This window comes from Micromys minutus (genome assembly GCF_963924665.1).
Source record: "Micromys minutus genome assembly, chromosome: 16".
Classification (NCBI taxonomy): domain Eukaryota; kingdom Metazoa; phylum Chordata; class Mammalia; order Rodentia; family Muridae; genus Micromys; species Micromys minutus.
Window position 1 is genome coordinate 17318037 of NC_137985.1, and position 19271 is coordinate 17337307.

The 19271-nt window shown below is 47.2% G+C and overlaps 1 protein-coding gene across 3 annotated transcripts in view; it reads left to right on the forward strand.

The window, feature by feature from the left end:
- The first annotated feature begins 11111 nt into the window (after nucleotides 1–11111).
- Nucleotides 11112–19271, forward strand: part of SLC44A2 (solute carrier family 44 member 2 (CTL2 blood group)) — a 33752-nt gene continuing 25592 nt past the window's right edge. For all 3 annotated transcript variants that reach the window (XM_080930382.1, XM_080930383.1, XM_080930385.1), the window contains exon 1: nucleotides 11112–11220. In XM_080930382.1, the coding sequence (XP_080786508.1) occupies nucleotides 11172–11220 (49 nt within the window). In that variant the 5' untranslated portion in view covers nucleotides 11112–11171. The remainder of the gene's footprint in view (nucleotides 11221–19271) is intronic.

Genomic DNA, 19271 nt, shown 5'->3' on the forward strand with positions numbered 1-19271 from the left:
TCAGGGCCGCACAGCCAGGTTAACAAGCCACTATTCTCTTGTTCTGCTTGTTTTTACCGTCCTGGGGGCTGGAACGCCCACCTTTGCCAGTGCAGTGTCCCTGGTTACACTCCCAGCCCATAATGTTTTTGTTGGGGCCTCCGTGTATAACATAGGCTAACATTAAATTCCCAACTCTTCCACCTAACCCTCACCAGTAGCTGCACCATCTTCAGGTTTGCCATAAATACCGTCCAAGAAGAAATTCTACAGTTAACTAACTACTCCTACACCATTTTTTAATGACCCGTATAGCCCAAGCCTTTTTATATAGCCAAGAATTGCCTTGAACTCCTGAACACCTCTGTACCTTCTAAGTGCCAGGGTGACATGCATACCCTACCATAGTCCACTGATGTGGTACAGGACTTAGTATATGCTAGGCAAGTGCTCTAGCAGCTAAGCTCAGCCCTCATTTTCTGGATAACACTTTGAGGGGACCAGAGGGCTGCTGTTATCTTTGGTTGGAAAGATGGGGAGCCTGAAATTAGTCTCCAAGAGGGTAAAGTCATCCAACAATTTTGTTTGACTGGTTTTGTTATTAATGTTATTATAAAGTCCCAGTCAGCCTGGAAATCATTATCCTCCTGCCTGAGTGCTCACAGGAATGCATGATCATGCCCAGTTTATGTGGTGCTGGGGCCAGACCCCAGACACGCTTGCATGCTAGACCCACAATCTACAATAGGTTGGCTCCACTCATAGGAGAGGGATCCTTCCTGATCATCAGCAGACTCAGGGCAGCCTGGGCTCGCCTCCCCCTGTTGGGAGTGAGAGAGCAGATCCCTGGGACTCCCCCCGGCTTGCAATTGTAAGACTCGAAGTGAGTCTTAACTACTTCTTAACTAAGACCCCCCCACACACACACAAGTGAGACATGAGAAAGGAATTCGGTGTAAACGCAAGAGGTTTATTTTTCCAGAGCGCCAGGGTTGACCCTCAAACAGCCCCTCGTGACGAGTGACTGGAAGGCGGCCACAAAGGCTATAAACAATCAGTTTTTATACTTTTTAGGGGTACAGGTTACATCAGCAAGGTTACAGTTTAAACTCATTGGCTAAGCACATTGCCCTTTGAATCTATTGGCTAGCAAGCATTCAAACTCTATCTGGGACCAGAGGGTCAGGTGACTATCAGTCAGTACGTTCTTCAGTTTTTCAAGAAAGTTCCTGCTTCTCCTGAGAACTGTGGGTGGAGAATGGAACTTGGCCTAGCCTTGACCTGAGGTGGTGGGTGTAAGGCTGGTGAAAGCCCCTAGGGTCCTTCACAAGGACCCTGTGACACACACACAAACACACACACCTTAAAATACAAGGAGTAGAGCCTGTGAAACCAAGCTGATAGCACAAACTTTTAATCCCAGCACTCTCCAGGTAGAAACAGGCAGATTTCCACAGTCAGTTTCAGGTCACCTGACTAAAAACAAACAGAACTCAGTATAGGGTGTGGGGGGGGTCAGTGAAATTGCTCAAAGGTGCTTGCTTTAGCACCCTATCTAATCTCTAGGTCCTTCACGATTGATGGGAGGTGGTCCTCTGACCTCGGCACACATACACAAGAAATAAATCAAATATAATTTTAAAGAAAGGTGGCTGGCTCCTCACTCAGGCCTCCAGACTTGAATGTGCACAGCACAAAACCATCAACACTCTCCTGGGACCAGAGATGCATTCACATGGTAAATGGAACCCAGAAGCCTGGGCTCCGAGCCCTGGAATCTGAAGCCCAAGGCCTATTTAGCTAAAAAATTCATGAGACTAAGAGCCTCAGTGGGGGCAGAGAACAGACCAGCACTGTCTTGTCACCCAGCCCAGCCCAGTCTGGCTCAGTAGCCATCACCAGCCCCAGAGGTGGCGGCTTTGTCCCAGTTTGTCCTAAATGTCTCCTTGTCCTTCCCCTCCTCATACCCCACCTGGGTTCTACTTACCAGCCTTCCTTCCCTCCCTCTAAAGAAATCTAACTCAGTGACCAGGGCCCACCCTCCTTCTCACACCTATGGCTCCCAACCCAGCATCAGGGGTTCACTCCGCAAGGGCCCTAGACTTAGTGATTTTTCTCCCCTTCCTCACCCCTCAGTGCAAAAAACTCTCATCCAATTTGCTCTGTGTCATTCCTACTCTGTGGGGAGGTCCCGCTGACTTCCCACTTGGGGTCGGGACACAACCCTCCCCTGGGGTTTCCTGCTTGTTGATGTTTTCGAGATGACAGTCTGGCCTTGAACCGCTTGCTGATCCTCTTGTTTCTACATCCTGATTGTTGGGAGGACGACCTACCACACTGTGTGTGCACAGTGCATTTTAATATCTGTTTTAAAGCATTTACCTTTTTTCATTTATTTACTTATTTAGTGGGGGGGAGACAGGGGGGAACACCTGTGCCAGGGCACACCTGTGAAGGTCAGAGCAACTTGAGGGACTCTGGCCATCAGGTTTGGCTGCAAGTACTTTTCGTTTCTGATTGGGCCTCACCTCATACCCGTTTTAAGACTTTCATGGTAGAGAAGTGGGGAGAACTCTTGGCAGACAGAATTCGTTTGGATCCCAGTACCCACAGAAAAAGACATGAGAGACATGGTGGGTCCTGGAACTCTCTGGACAGCCAGCACAGCTAAACTAGGGAGTTCAAGTTACAGGGAGAGACCCTGCCTCCAAAGTTCAGGAAGTCCTAAACGCCTCCACTGTTTGAAGTCAGGGTCTTTCTTCATAGCTCTGGATGTCCTGAAACTCATTATAGACTAAGGAGGCTTTGAACTTACAGAGATCTGCTTCCCTCTCACTGCTGGGTGCTGGGATTAAAGTTGTGCTCTCAACAAATATGAAATAAATCTTTTTACAAGTCCTTCTTTTGCACCTGCACTGCCTACTTCCTATCTCTCTGAAAAACATCTGTTCAGGTCTTTTACGTACAAGTGTATCAGGTGTGTGATGTCTTCCCAAGCTCAATCCCTCCTTATCCCTTCACCCCCAATGCCATATGGAAACAAACTACTACATGTATTTTGCCCCCCAAAAAATATTCTCCAGGGGTTGGGCAGTACAATTTTGGAGAGGGTGTGGGCTTCTTGATCCCACTTCCTGCGGTTCAAGTCTTTGTTCCTCCTCATGTTCGCTGTGCGGCAGAGTGAAAATTGCATAACCTCTCTGAGGCTTTCCCCACACTGGAAAGTTGTTATAAAAACTTCTTATAAAAAACTGTAATTTCTCCTGACTCTGAGTCAGCTCTGTAAGAACTCAGCTTTTATGACTGGACGCATGGCTCCGAGGTGAAGGCTCTTCCAGAGAACCCAGGCTCAATTCCCAGCACCCACAGCACAACCACCTGTAGTGTAGTTCTGGAGGACCGATGCCCTCTGCTGACTTCCACAGGCAGGAGGAATACACAAGGTGCACATGTGCGGACAAATGCTTACCACACACATACATTTAAAGAACAGTATCAGGGGTTGGGGACGTCTTGGAGACAGGAGAAGAGGAATGGGGTGAGGACCAGTCAGCGGGCAGACCAGAAGAGGGATAACGACTGGACTATAAAAAAAAAGATTGAAGAAGAATAATAATGATTTTAAAAATCATAAAATGGGGCTGGAGAGATGGCTCAGTGATTAAGAGCACTGGCTGCTCTTCCAGAGGTCCTGAGTTCAAATCCCAGCAACCACATGGTGGCTCACAACCATCTGTAATGAGATCTGATGCCCTCTTCTGGTGTGTCTGAAGACAGTGACAGTGTACTTCTATATAATAAATAAATACATCTTTAAAAAATCATAATATCAGTACCACTTCCAGGCTCTTCCACTCTAAAAAGACAGTATTTACTTATGTACATGCCGAGTGTGTGGGACACTGGGGAGGTCAGGAAAGAACCTTGGGTTCAGAGGAATTAGAGTTTTAGGCACTTGTGATCCAACCTATGTGGGTGTTGGGAACTGAACTCGGGTCTCTGCAGGAGTGTGGAAGGCACAGAGGACCAACCCATACTAATAAATATTTTCACTATAAACAATAAGGTTTCTTCTGATCCCCCAAGATATTTTGCCCTTAAAGAGAAACAGTCTAAAGTCATGTTAAGTAGAAAGATCTAGAAACTAATTAAGGGAAAGGCCCTGATGTTCTTAGACCAGGGTAAGGCTGTGCTTATATCTTTCCAGAAAATGAATTAAGTCCCAGGTGGCTCCTGCTCATTACATCCATCCAGGTCAGCATCCTGGATCCACAAACGAAGAATCCGAAGATAACAGACAAACCTACCAAGAGGAAACATCTCAACAGAAAAACTAAGCTATGACTTATGGAGACAAGGGCACACTTCTACTGACCTTGAAAGGATACTGTTATATTTACAGACTATTATACATGTTCATTCCCAGCTTGCCAATGCAAAGTCTAAATAGATGCCTTTTGCCAGGGAGGATCAAAAGTACACACCTTTAATCCTAATATTTGGGAGACAGAGGTAGTCGGATCTTCGTGAGTTCGAGGCCAACCTGATCTACAGAGTGAGTTTAGCCAGGGCTACACAGAAAAACCCTGTCTTCAAAATGATAAAAGGAAAAAAAAAAAAAGGCTACCTGTGGTAGGAGATATATGACGTTGTTTTGCTAAGGGTTGGTTTTCGGCTTTTATATTACCAGCCCCAGAAGTGATGACTGGAATTCAAAGAGAGGTTTCGAAAGCGGCTTGTATGGTTAGTTCAACTACTGATTGGACAGTAAAAATATTAGAAGAGATTAGTCAAGAGATAGGCAACCCAAGAACCACAGCTTCACAAAGTATAGCTGCTATAGATTATTTGTGGCTCAAGCACAGTTCTGATGGTCAATAATTTCCTGGCATGTGTTACTTTAATGTGTCAGATTTTTCTCACACTATTGATGGTCAAATTAAAGAAATCCATCTGCATAAAGAGATAAGCAAAAGTCCCTCACATGACCTGTGAATGGCCATCATGGTTAAGATGGCTTCCCCATTCTTTGGCCCACCTGTTAGCTATTCTTGTAACTATCTTGTGCTTGTCTAACAGACCAGCCATGCAGTGATGCATTCAAACTTGGGCTCTATTACAACTGCCAATTTCTCTTTAAAACAACAACAACAACAACAACAACAACAACAAAATGTGGAGATGTAGGAGGCACGGAGATCCTCATGCTCACAGATGAACAACCTGAATATTAAACACGGGTTGTTCCATCAGAGAAAGGGATACAGGGGCTGCATTGTTACCAGCACAGAAGGCCTGGAGAAGATGAGACCCTTGCCCTACCTGTGTGACCTCTTCAAACCACACTAGACCTATAGCAACAGCTTGTCAAATCATAAAACTCATCTTTCTGAAAGTGTAGTCAATCTAAAGAAGCTTGTTTATTTATTTATGTCTTAGGTTTGTTTTGTTTTGTGGAGACAGACTTACTCTATGTAGCCCTGGCTGTCCTGGAACTTGCTTTGTAGACAGGACTGGCCTCAAACTCAGAGATCTGCCTGCCTCTGCCTCCTCTGTGCTGGGATTAGAGGCAAGAGCCACCATGCCCAGCTCTAGAAACCATCTTAATAGATGATGTCATGGGTAGATGATGTCACAGGTATTTTGCTAAGTTTCAATGTAGTCATGCTTCAAACTTTATTGTGCACACAGAACTGAGTTACTCATAACCAGTAAAGTTTTTGTCCACTTGATATGCTTAAATATTCCTAAATTCCTCTGGTCAGACTCCTTTTTTTTTAAGCTTTATTTTATTTATGTAAGTACACTGTAGCTGTCAGACACACCAGAAGGGGGTGTCAAATCTCATTACAGATGGCTGTGAGCCACCATGTAGTTGCTGGGATTTGAACTCAGGACCTCTGGAAGAGCAGTCAGTGCTCTTAACCTCTGAGCCATCTCTCCAGCCCAGTCAGACTTCCTTTCTTGACTCCCCTGGATTGCTTTTCTTCTGCATATGCTAGTCTCTCTCTCTCTCTCTCTCTCTCTCTCTCTCTCTCTCTCTCTCACACACACACACACACACACTCCACAGAATAGTGTATACTCACAGTTTCTGAGTCATCTCTCTAGCTCTTTATTTACCTTCAAAATACTATTTGTTTTATTGTAATTTTATGTGTCTATGTGTTAATCCCTTTGTCTTCAGCGAACTCAGAATCCAGAAGAGGAGGACACTGGGTCCACGGGAGCTGGAGTCACAGGTGGTTGTTAGTTGCCCAACCTGGGTTCAGGGATCTGAGGTGGGGCTCTCTGAAAGAGCAAGTACTCCGAGGGGAGCCATCTTTCTAGAACCTATTGAAGCTTTGTAGATGGTTCTATGTGGCTCAGACTCTCCTGAAACTAGTTACACATACAGTCAAGGACGGCCTAGAAGTCCTGTGCACCCTGCCAAGCTCTTCTGTGCTTCTTCCCGCAGCCCACACAACCCCTGACTAGACGATCAGTCACCCTTGAGACTCCACTTCTCTCTTCTTTTTCTCTCCTTCTTCCTTTGTGGTAGCTGGGGATGGACCTACTTTATACATGCTAGACCAGAAGTTATACCACAGAGCCACACCCTCTATCCTTCCTCTATTTTAAGCATTTTAATTTTTAACTGTCACTTTTATTTTGCAGGGAGGGGCAGTTTCCGAGACAAGGTTTCTCTGTGTAGCCCTGGCTGTCCTGGAACTCACCCTGTAGACCAGGCTATGATCCAACTCAGAGATCCACCTGCCTCTGCCTCCTGAGTGCTGGGATTAAAGGCGTGCACCACCATCCAGCTCTTTTCCATTTAAAAAATATTGTGTGTGCTAGCACATGTGCGCATGTGTGTGTGTGGTGTGGTAGTCAGATGACAGCTGGCAAAAGTTTGTGCTGAAAAGGCAGCTGGTGATCTCCACTGAACATTAATCATTCTTTATTTTCTCAAGATTTATTTATTTATATAGTGTTCTGCTTGTAAATATGCCTGTATGCCAGAAGAGGGCACCAGATCTCATTTTATATGGTTGTGAGCCACCATGTGGTTGCTGGAAATCGAACTCAGGACCTCTGGAAGAGCATCTGGAAGAGAGCAGTCCATGCTCTTATCCTCTGAGCCATCTCTCTAACCCTAACCATTCCTATTCTACAACTCATTTTAGATCATGTCTGTCAATATTTCAAACCTTCCACTGGCTAAAAAAATTTTTTGCTTTTTGAGACAGGATCTCATGTATCCCAGGCTGGCCTCAAACTTCTGTGTAGCTGAGGCTGGCCTTTATCTACTGCTTTTCCTTTATCTCCCAGGTGCTAGGATGATAGGTGTGTATCATTGCACCTGTATGGTGGTTTGAGTGTGCTTGGCCCATGGGAACTGGCACTATTAGGTCTGAATCTGAATCGGTGTGGCCTTGTTGGAGGAAGTGTGTAACTGTGTAAGTGGGCTTTAAGACCTCCTATGGTCAGCCTCTGCCCAATACGGTAGACAGTCTTCTCCTGGCTGCCTTTGGGTGAAGATGTAGAACTCTAGGCTCCTCCAACACCACACTGCCATCTTCCCACCACAGTGATATTGAACTGAACCTCTGTGTTAAATGTCGTCCTTTATAAGAGTTGCCTTGATCGTGGTGTCTCTTCACAGCAACGGAAACCCCAAGACAACCTGGCTACAATTATTTTTATTGGGCCTCACAGCTGGACAGTGGTGGCACATGCCTTTAATTCCAGCATTCTTGAGCACAGTGTTCCCAAGGCAGAGGTGGGCAGATCCCTGAGTTCAAGGCCAGCCTGGTCCAGGGCAGCTAGAGCCACAGGGAGAAACCCTATCTCAAAACATAAAACCAAACCAAAGCAAACAAAATGAGGCAAAAAACCTCACAGCTCATGCTTCCTGGAAATTACTCTTCTTGTCTCAGACCACACTCTGTTTAGTTTGAATATGTGAAGTGGTTTCAAATTGAAAGTTTAGTTATCACCCAAGGGATGTCACTGTTACTAATTGTTCCCGTGTGTGTGTGTGTGTGTGTGTGTATGTGTGTGTGTGTACATGTGTGTACGTGTGTGCGCATGTGTGTGCACATGTGAGTGTGCTCGAGTGTTTGTGCATGTGTATTTGAATTTGTATGTGTGTGTAGAGGCTGGAGGGCAGCCTAGAGAGTCTTCTTGCTTTGCTCTCTAGCTTTTTAATGTTTGTTTTTAGATTTTTAAGTTTATCTTTACATATGTGAGTGGTTTCTTGTTGACCTTTGTGAGTACCCCACATGTATGTCTGGTGCCTAGAAGGTTAAAAAAGCGTGTCAGAATCCCCTGGAACTGGAGTTATGGACAGCTGTGAGCTGCCATGTGGCTGTGTGAACTGAACCTGGGTCTGCTCGAGGGACCCTGACCTGTATTTACAGGTGGATGCTGGAACAGTGGGCCTGACCCCTCACACACACTTTCTCTCTTCTCCTTTTTTCTTCCTTTTCTTTTTCTTTTTTCTTTCTTTCTTTGATATTTTGAGACAGAGTCTCTCTACATAGCTATGTCTGTCCTGGAACTCACTATGTAAAACAGGCTAGCTTTGAACTCAGACAGAGCATCCTGCCTTTGCCTCCCAAGTGTGCAACCACATCCAGCTGTATCTTGTTTTAGGCTGAGGCAGCCTGTTGCCCACGCTTGCTTCAGACCTGCAACTCTTTGATCATCCCCCTATATCAAGACAGGTGCTCTCTGCACTTGCAGCTTTTCTTTCTTTCTTTTTTTCCCCAAAGATTTATTTATTTGTTTTATGCATATAAGCACACCATAACTATCTTCAGATACACACCAGAAAAGGGCATTGAATCCCATTAACAGATGGTTGTGAGCCACCATGTGGTTGCTGGGAATTGAACTCAGGACCTCTGGAAGAGCAGTCAGTGCTTCTAACCACTGAGCCATCTCTCCAGGCCCCTGGCAGCAGCTATTTTCAAAACTTCCTTTTATGGTTGGATATGGTGGCATACACCTTTAAACCTAGCACTCAGAGGTAGAGAGGCAGGAGTATCGCTCTCAGTCTGATCTACATAGCAACTTTCAGGACAACTAGGACCTCAGGGAGACTCCGTCTCAAAAAAAAAAATGTTGTGTGGTGGTGGCACATTTTTTTTTCATCCCAGCTCTCAGGAGGCAGAGGCAGGGATATCTCTTTGAGCTTCAGGATAGCCAAAGAGGAAAACAAAACAAAACAACAACAACAACAACAAAAATCCCCAATAACACAACTACAATAAAAATACTTTAAAAATTATTTATTTTGTATTGTAGAATGAGTGTACTGCCTAGTTTTATGACTGGACACAAGCTAGAGTTATCAGAGAGGAGGGAATCTCAACTCAGAAAATGTTCCATAGATGAGCTGTAGGCAAGCAAGCCTGTAGGGTAGTGTCTTAGTGATTGATGTGGAAGGGCTGAGCAAACCATGGGTCACAAGCCAGCACCCCTCCATGGCCTCTGCATCAGCGCCTGCTCCAGGTTCCCACCCTCACTGGATGAACCTTTTCTTTCCTCCTTTAGTTGCTTTTAGTGTTTTGTCATAACAAAGTGACCCTATCTGCGACAGAGAGGTAGCTCACTGATTAAACATATTTGCTGTTTCTGTAAAAGACCTGAGTTCAAGTCCCAGCACCCACGTGATGGTCTACAATTGCTTATAATTTTAATTCCAGGGGATTTATTATGCCTTCTGGCCTCTGAGGGCATCATATGAACAGGGAGTCCATGCACACATGTAGCCAAATACTCATACCCATAAAGCAAAAGCAATACAATTTAAAAAGTCACCTTCAAGAATAATTTATTTACTTTTGTTTGTGTCTGTGCATATGTGTGTTTTTTATGATTATTATACACAGTGATAATCAAACCTGGCACTAAGACTTTACTTCAAATGGCTTCTCTGGGGTCAGGGCAAGTGAGACCATCTGGGATGAACATGGCTGGGATTTTATCTTTATGCCACTTGACTGCTTTCTTTTTTCTTTTTTTAAAAACATGGTCTTTAAAAAATATTTATTTACTTTACAAATATGAGCACACTGTAGCTGTATTCAGACACAGCAGAAGAGGGCATTGGATCCCATTACAGATGGTTGAGAGTCACCAAGTGTTGCTGAGAATTGAACTCAGGACATCAGGAAGAACAGTCAGTGCTCTAACCACTGAGCCATCTCTCCAGACCTTTTTTTTTTTTTTTTAAATCCGTGTGTATGTGTGTGCACCCAGGCACACAATGAGTGCAGCACATGTGGAGGCAAGAAGAGGGCATCAGATCCTCTGGAGCTGGAGTTACGGGTTATGTGAGTGGTGGAAACTGATCTCAGGTCCTGAGGAAGAGCAGCCAGTGTTTTTAGCCAAGAAACCGTCTCTCCAGCCCTACCTTCCTCTTTTCTTTTTCTTTTCTCTTTTCTTTCTTTCTTTCTTTCTTTCTTTCTTTCTTTCTTTCTTTCTTTCTTTCTTTCTTTCTTTCTTTCTTTCTTTCTTTCTTTCTTTCCTTCTCTTCGTTGAGATAAGGTCTTACTATGTGCCCTACCTACCTGGTTGGCAAAGAACTAAAGGAGATCCTCAGCTTCTGCCTCCCCAGTGCTGGGATTGGGTAAACCTTCGTGCCTGGTTGCCAAGTAACATTCTGCTCCTCCTACTTTATTCCCTTCTGATTTGTGTTCAAACTCGCAAATTCTTGCCAATCGGATGAACACATGACAACTTTTTCTCCATCAGCTAGTTCACAGTCAGTGCTCAAACCCAGACAAAGAATGACTTGCAGGGTGGTGGTTGAGCACACATTTAATCCCAGTACTTGGGAGGCGGAGACAGACGGATCTCTTAAGTTCGAGGCCAGCCTTGTCTATCGAGTGAGTTCCAGTACAGCCAGGGCTGTGTAGAGACCCTGTCTCAAAAAACAAAAACACAAAGTCAAAACAACAACAACAAAAAGAATGACTGACAAGCAGATGCAACACACTAATTGTTCACAGAGAGGAGTCCTCAGAGAGAGCCACTGGAAACTGGAAGGTGGCTGGCACAACGCCCCTCCCTGGCCACGCCCCCCGAGGCACCGGGCTGCCATAGGCGAGCGCGCGGGGGGCGGGGTCAGCCGGGCAGGGCGGGGCCTGCAGCGCGCGGTGTCTCCCGCCCGCTTGGGTTGGGGTCTCGCTGGCTTGCGACTCATGGCCTCTGTTGCGGCCATGGAGGACGATCGGAAGGACGCAGTCTATGGTAGGAGTAGCCTTCGGCCTGTAGATCTCCTGTACTGACAGGGGAAGGAGGGGGTTTTGAGGAAGGGAGACATCTGAGAGCCTTAAACCAAAACGCTCGAGGCTGCAGGCAGGACGAAGGCCCTTCTGTCCGCGTCCTCAGGCCTCTACATCCCGCGCTGGCTCAGCCGGAGCGCTTGGCTCTAACCCGGGTTGTCCCCCGTGTCTCTTATCGGGGATCTTCAAGCTTACTCCCTTCCCGAGTGATGGGCCGGGACTTATATGACGCATGCTCCTCCCCTGGAGGTCCCGTTATCTGGAAGCATTAGATGGTGGGCGGGGGAGGGGATGCGCGGCGATCTTAGCTTGGGGTGTGGGCAAGAACTGGGCCCGACCTCGCCTCAGGTCCCGTCTCCTTAAGACACCAATGCCTTCCACATCTTTGCAATTTACATCCAGAAGTGCGACCCCCCAAGCTTTAGGACTAGATGGGGAAACTGAGGCAAGGTTGGATAGTCCCGAATAACTGGAATTAGGTGGCCAACGCGACAGGGAAGGACAGAAATGAGGGTGCCTTTGACGAGGGGGCAGGGGGAAGCAATGCTGAAACTTTCCTTGCCTATGCTGATTGTTGCAGGTGCCTGTAAATTTTAAGGGTTACAGGAGACCCGGGCCACAGTAAGGCCTGAGGGTGGCCTCAGCCACTTGGAGCTGGGGGTGGGGCCAAGATGTAGCTTTCTCACCCCTCCCGGCTCCGGGTTCCCACGGACTGAGTGTTGAACTATGAGCCTCCTTCCTCTTATCTATTTTTGGGTTCTCTGGGCCTAAATGTGCCACAAGCCTTAAGAGGCATGTTTGAGACTATGGCAGAGGAGTGCTATCCCTCCCCCTGATGTACCACTTTGTGTGATGGGAACTTCCTGGAACCTGCTAAACTCTAGAGTCTTGGGGAGGGGGGCCCGGAAATGGTTCAAAAGTAACTAGAAAAGCCAAATAGGCTCTTACTGAGCCTTCCTCCTCTTTCTTGGGACTGTGCCCTCAGGGGAGAAAAAAAAAGAGAATAGACGATTCCAGAGGCTAACAGAGGCTGCGACACACCCTTCCTGGCCTAAAGGAAGGTAGCAGAACCTAGCCTTTCAGAGATTTCCCAGTTTGAAGTTGACAGCCCCAGACCACCAGGTCTCCCTCTCTGAAGCCCCAGGCTCTGGGATTGCTATGCAACTCCTGAGTGCTGCTGGCTGTTTCTGGTGTGGGAGGCTTAGTCTGGGAGCCTGGGTATGCTGGGGTATCACACCTGAGGGAATCTTTGCTGTTGAGGTCTGTTTGGAATAGGAGTAGGGCAGAGTGAGCAAGGATCATGATTCTCCCAAGCTTCAGTTTGGCCAAAGGGTGGAAGTGGTTTTCGCAGGGGTGGGGGGCGTGGGGGGAGAGGCAGAGGGGAGCTGTACGCTGTCCTGGCATGGAAGCTGAGGACATGGCAGCATGGTCAGTAAGCAGTGGCGTTGAAAGCTAGGACCCTGGCTCGTGTTTAGCAAGAGCTGGAATCTCAATGGTGTCGCTCATGCTCAGAAAGCACTGGTGTTTATGTGTGGGTGGGGATGGAACCCAGCGCTCAAGACCTCTGCAAGCCCTGAGGCTGAAATTCAAGGCGACACGCTTGCTCAGGGTGCGGCATGGACTGGAAGCCAAGGCCTCAGTTCAGCAAGTGTCTGAGCCTAGATCCCACTCTGCCGCTCAACACCCTCCCCGCCAAGTTTCAGGCCCCAAGAATTTAATGAACCTTTCACAGGCAAAGGTCTGTGTGGGGAACGCAGCAGTCCAGTCCGCCAAGCAGAGAAAGGCTTAGCCCACGGGAGGAGGATGAGAATGAACGTGTAATTGTAGGTTGTCAAGGTTGTAGAGCAGTGGACAACATGCTATGTGTGGAAGAGCCACTTGGGTCTATTTTAGGAAATGGAGGTTGGAGTGTGCCGGCTGGGTGAGCTGAGTTGAGACAAGTGTGTTCCAGGCAGAAGGAAAGCTTCATGTTTTTCTCTACCAAACTCGGAGCCCATGAAGGAAGTTCTACCTGGCTTCTACCCTGTTTGACTGCTTGCAAATGGAATTTTTTTGTTCTCTTTTTTTTTTTCTCTCTTTCCTTCCCTCCCTCCCTTCCTTCCATCTATCTTCTTCCTCTTACCTTCTCTCCTTCCCTCCCTCCCTTTCTTCCTTGTGGAACCGAGGCCTCAAGCATGCACATTTGTGAGGTAGGTTCTTGTGGTGTAACTCAGACAGCCTTGACCTTGGTCATCCCATTTTTGTACCTCAGCCCTTACAAGGCTGGGACTACAGGCTACCAGGCCTTACTATAGGAAGGACCTTATTTTGTCTGAAACTTAGTCCTCCTGACCAAAATGAAAAACCTGATCCTTTTGCCTCACCTCTAAATTCTGTGATAGTTGTGCATCACCACGCACAGCTGATGCAGCGCTGGTTTCCTATATGTGAATAATACTCTGTAGCCCGTGTCAGCTTTCTCGTGGGCATAATGGCCAACCCTGTGGTAAGCGGCTTCCCATTCTTTACTGTTAGCCATGGGAATGACTTCAGGGATTGTTACAGGATGGCTTTAGACAGATCCAGCTTCTTCTTCTTTTTTATATAGTTAATTTATTTATTTTATGTGAGTGCCTTGTAGCTGTCTTCAGACACACCAGAAGAGGGCATCAGATCCCATTACAGATCGTTGCTGGGAACTGAACTCAGGACCTTTGGGAAAGCAGTGAGTGCTCTTAACCACTGAGCCATCCCTCTAGCCCCAGATCTAGCTTCATATCAAGGTTCTGATCTTTTTGGGTTTTGAGACATGGCTTTAGGGTGTTACTGTCTGTCTGTCCTAGAACTCTATTTGTAGACCAGACTGGCCTTGAACTCAAGAGATCTGCCTGCCTCTGCCCCTGCCTCTTTGCCTCCTCTACCCCTCTGCCCTCTCTGCCCCTCTCTGCCCCTTTCTGCCCCTCTCTGCCCCTCTCTGCTCCTCTCTGTCTGTGCTGGGATGAAAAGCCTGGCCAAAAGTTAAGGTTCTGACCTTACTTACTGTGAGGCTGGGTGAGTGAGTGACCTTTCTGAGGTTGCACCATTATGCATAAGGCTAGCCCTTGTTTGGTTTTCAACACAGGATCGCATGTAGTGCAGGCTGGACTTGAACTCACTATCTAGCCCAGGATGACCTTCAATTTATTATACTGCTCTGCCTTCTAAGTGCAAGGGTGACAGGCATGTGCCAGCATGCCTGGCTGGACTTACATTGTCAATGATATGTGTGTGAGAAGGCCTTGTGTGCTCAGATATCCCTGAGGCTGGTGGCATGGGGGATGTAACTTTTCCATGAACTAATGGACAGGCAGATCAGGAAACATGACTGAGGCATGACCGGGCAGGGCAGAGCAGGCAGGGCAGGAAGCGCCTTTCCTGGTAGATAACGAGAATCTGGAAGAAGGTGGCAGCTCCACTGGAAAGGGAAATGGCTCAGGGCCTGACCCACGTCCTGAGTGGCACAGCCTTCCTCCTAGCCCAGCCTCGACATGAGCAGGCAGATTCTAGAATCCAAAGCAGAGCAGCACACAGTGACGCTTGGCTGACAAGCAGACATCTTTGCTGGGGATCGTTATTGTTGGCACTGCGCTTGCTAGGTGTACGTGGATCCCTAGCACTCATGGTCCAGGTGCCCAGTTCTCAGGGTAGGAAGCTTAGAATTCATCGGTGGGTATATGTGAGTTTGAGGCCCAGCCTAGGCTACATGGGAGCATGTGTCAAAAAAAGGGGGGGTGGCTGGCCTGGTTAGACTGCTCAGTAGCTGAGAGTGTTTACTGCTCTGGTAGAGGACGGTTTGGTTCCCAGCACCCAAACCGCAGAACACAACCACTGAAAACTCCCAACTCTACAGTATCTCACATCCCCCTCCATGCGCATGGTACACACAAACTCAGGCACACATGCCATATACACGCGCATGTATGAAAATAAATAAACGCTGGGTATGGGGTGCACATCTTTAGTTCCCACACTTGTAGGCAGAGGCAGGCAGATCTCTGAGAGTTTTAGGCCAGCTTGTTCTACCTAGTGATTTCTAGAGGGCCAGGGCTCAGAAAGTGTTTGTAACTACTGAGCCTTCTGCCCAGCCCCATTATGATATCTTTAGCACACTTGATATATTTACATCATATTCACCCTCCCCCTCCCATTCCTGAGCACTGAGTTTAAAGGTTCATAAGTCCCCTTACTTTCCTGTCTTAGTGTGTGATCCAGTGGGGGCGTGTCCCTTACAGAGTGGGCTTGTCCCTTACAGACTGTTTACAGGGCTGTCAGCTCCTTACCAATGGTCACAGCACTGAGGAAATGTCTCTCCTTCCCCAGAAACCAATTCTCCCATGTGGATATATGGATGTATGGATATGTGTGTATATAATTTTTGGGGTGTGTGTGGAGGCAGACGAAAACAGGGAGGTACTAGGTTACATTCCATCCTTGGGGTGCCGGACTCGTGGAACACAGCCTGAGATGGGGGCTCCAGCCCAGGCGAGACAGTGCAGGCTGGGGCTGGAGTTTTTCCAGCCTCCTGGGCATCCAGATGCCGTTGTGAACCTCAGGGGTGGATGCTTGGTGCTGGAAGGGCCTTTTGTGGAGACTTAGGTGGCTTGGCTAGGTAATGAAGGTTTCTTCCCATGGAGGTTCTTGATGAGAAAGACAGTCCTTGCATGACCAAACTGTTTATTCATTCATCGTGGAAACTCAGGGTTTACTCAGGGTGGACCAGAGATTACTTATCTTTTGCAGGAAGGAATGTCTGGGAAGGGAAGCTTATTGGTTAAAGCCTCATTAACACGGAGAACTCTGGGTTCTATGCTACATGGTCCTCCATGTGCAGTGTCATGGTCACATGCCCCAAGACAGGAACCGGGTTGGGAACAAATTCAAATGCCTACCATTCTCAAGTGTGAGAATTGCCAGGCTTTCTTAATCTGCTCGACTTCACCAGTTTTTGTCTGGTGACATACTTCCACATGCCCCACATGTGCCATCCTGTTCATATATGTGGAAACCACAAGTTGACACCTTATGTAAGGTTTACACTTTTATAAGGTTGTTTTCCCCACCCCCACCCTCCCAGACAGGGTTTCTCTTTCTGTGTGGCCCTAGCTGTTTTGGTGCTTGCTCTGTACACCAGGCTGGGCTCGAACTCACAGAGATCTGCCTGCCTCTGCCTTTCTAGTGCTGAGATTAAAGGCATGTGCCACCACTGCCCAGCCACTTTTGTTAAGTTTTTAAAAATACATTTACCCATTTATTGTGTTTGTGTGAGACAGCTGTGGGAGTCTCTCCTTCAACAATGTGAGTCTCGAGGATGGTGCTGATGGCACCAGCTTGGCAGCAAGTTTGCTGTGTCTTTCAACTCTCACACTATGTTTCAGACAGTGTCTGTGCCTAAGCCTGTTACAGTTTTTACCCCCAGCTTTTATGTGGGTGCTGGGGTCTCAGCTCCTTAGGCTTTCAACCAAGGTTTTTGCCTACTAAGCCATTTCTCCAGGACTCTTCCACATCTGTATCTTTTTAGACTTATGATTTTAGTTTTATATGTATGGATGTTTTGCCTGAATGCATGTCTGCACTGTGTGGGTGCAGAAGTCAGGAGAAGGTGTCGGGTCCCCTGGAACTGGAGTTACACCTTGGTTTGAGCCACAGTCTGGAAAAGGGTTCTCTGTAAAAGCGATGCTCAGTGAAATACAGTGTAGCAGGGCTGGAGGGAGGGATGCTTCAGTGGTTAAGAGCACTGGCTGTTCTTGCAGAGGACTCTTCCTTTCCCAGAACCCAGGTGGTGGCTCACAACCATCATTAACTTCAGTCCCAGGGGACCTGGTTCTCTCCTCTGACCTTTGCAGGCACCAGGCCGGCCTATTGTGCACAGAGATACAGGCAGGCAAGACACGCAGGTAAAATAAAAGGAAATAGGTCTAATTTAAACGAACTTAGATTACTTTGTAGCCTTATCCAAGAAGGAGTTAGCCTTGCTGGGGAGGAAGCCAGGAGGCAATAGTGTGGGTGATGAGACTGGGGTGTGGGTGAAACTCAAAGACAGTGAACGTTCCTGTGGTTCATCCGGGCACCAAACACATGGAGCTTAGGAGACAGTGGGTTACAGATGTGCTTGGTCTGTGGCCTACAGACAGCATCTGAAGAGAAAGGGGAACTTGCCTAGCAGAGGAAGTGAGGGTAAAAGTGGTTTCTTCCTCTCCATCTTTGGACTATTTTTGTTTTGTTTTGTTTTGTTTTGTTTTAGTTTGTACTAAAGTGTCTCATGTGCTTATGACAGGGTCTCTAGTAGCCCAGGTTACCCTCACACTCAGGTTCAGACTCCGTTGAAAGTCTAGGACTTGCTTTGAACTCCTGACTTGCCTGAAGGCTGGGATGACAGAAGTGTGCTACCCTGCTCAGTTGATGTGATGCTGAGGAAGAACCCAGGTTTCTCAAGTTTCCCACAAAGCCAGGGCTCCACCAGTGATACCTGTGAGCTCTTATATTTATTCATTCATTCATTCATTCATTTTCTGAGACAGGGTCTCTCTACTTAACTCTGAGTGTCCTGGTACTCAATATATAACCAGGCTGGCCTCAAGAGAGATCTGCCTGTCTTTGCCTCCCATGTGCTGGGATGAAAGGTGTGTGCCCCTATGCCCAGTTTTTAACTAATTAATTTATACATTATTTAATTTAATTTATTAATTTATTTTTAGAGGTAGACTCAGGCTGGTCTAGAATTCACTCTGCAGCCTCAGCTGGTCTCAATTTTACCATCTCCTGGCTCTATTATCTGAGTGCTGGAAGAATTACAGGCATCAGCTAACAGGCCCAACTCTCTTTATCCCTTCACTGATGGGCACTGCCCCCAAATTCTTGTCAGAATCTCTCTGGGCCAGGCCCAGACTTCTGGGAAGGCAGGGACTGTATAGGCCAGGCTTTGGACACTGGAGCCCTTGACTTAGTATTTGGAAGTTGTGGGGGCAGGCTGCCACTTGATGTCCCGGCAAAAGCATCCTGGCACACTGCCTGTGTTGGTTCCCTTATCTCCCACTCCCACTGTGTAGATGAGCCCTCATGCCCAGCTTGGCTGGACCTCCCTCGGCTGACTTCACAGTCCAGATGCCTTGCCCTTCCCCCCTCCACGACCCCACTTCCTTGTCCTGCATCTGGGTCTGGTTGGATTCTTTTGCTCTTAACTCCATGGTGTAGACTATGTAAGTTATAAAAAAAAATTAAAAGAGAGAGAGAGAGAGAGAGAGAGAGAGAGTTAGCTTCCAGTTTGAGCCAAGGTCACAGGGTTTTTCTGGTGATGATTTTCTTGCTAGAAGAAATCTGAGGCAAGGGCTGAGAGTCAGTGAGCCTGTGTGTGTTTCCCCATGGTAGGGATGGAACTCAGGGCCACTGACATGGGAGGCAAATGCTCTTCCTTAGAGCCATGCCTTTAGTCCCTCACTGATGATTCTAGGCAGGAGTTCTACCACTGAGCCACACCCCTATACCACACTGGGGCATTGTCTTAGTTAGGGTTACCATTGCCTTAATCAAACACTGTGACCAAAAACAACTTGGGGAGGAAAGAGTTTTATTTGGAAGCCAAGTCAGGAACTCAAACTAGGCAGGAATCTGGAGGCAGGAGTTGAAGCAGAGGCCATGGAGGGGTGCTGCTTACTGGTTTGCTCTCCTATGGCTTGCTCAGCCTGTTTTCTTATAGAACCCAGGTCCAACTAGCCCAGAGGTGGCACCACTCATAATGGGCTGGGCCCTCCCCCATCAATCACTAATTAAGAAAATACCCTCCTAACACTCCGAGGCAGTGAATCTCTATGAGTTCAAGGGCTACACAGAGACCCCGTTTTGGAGCAGGGGACAGGCTATAACCAGATCTTATGGAGGCTGTATTAATTAGAATTTTCTAGAGTCTAGAGTAGCAGAGCTTATAGAATGAATCTGCCTATCTGTCTGTCTATCTATCTATCTATCTATCTATCTATCTATCTATCTATCTATCTATCTATC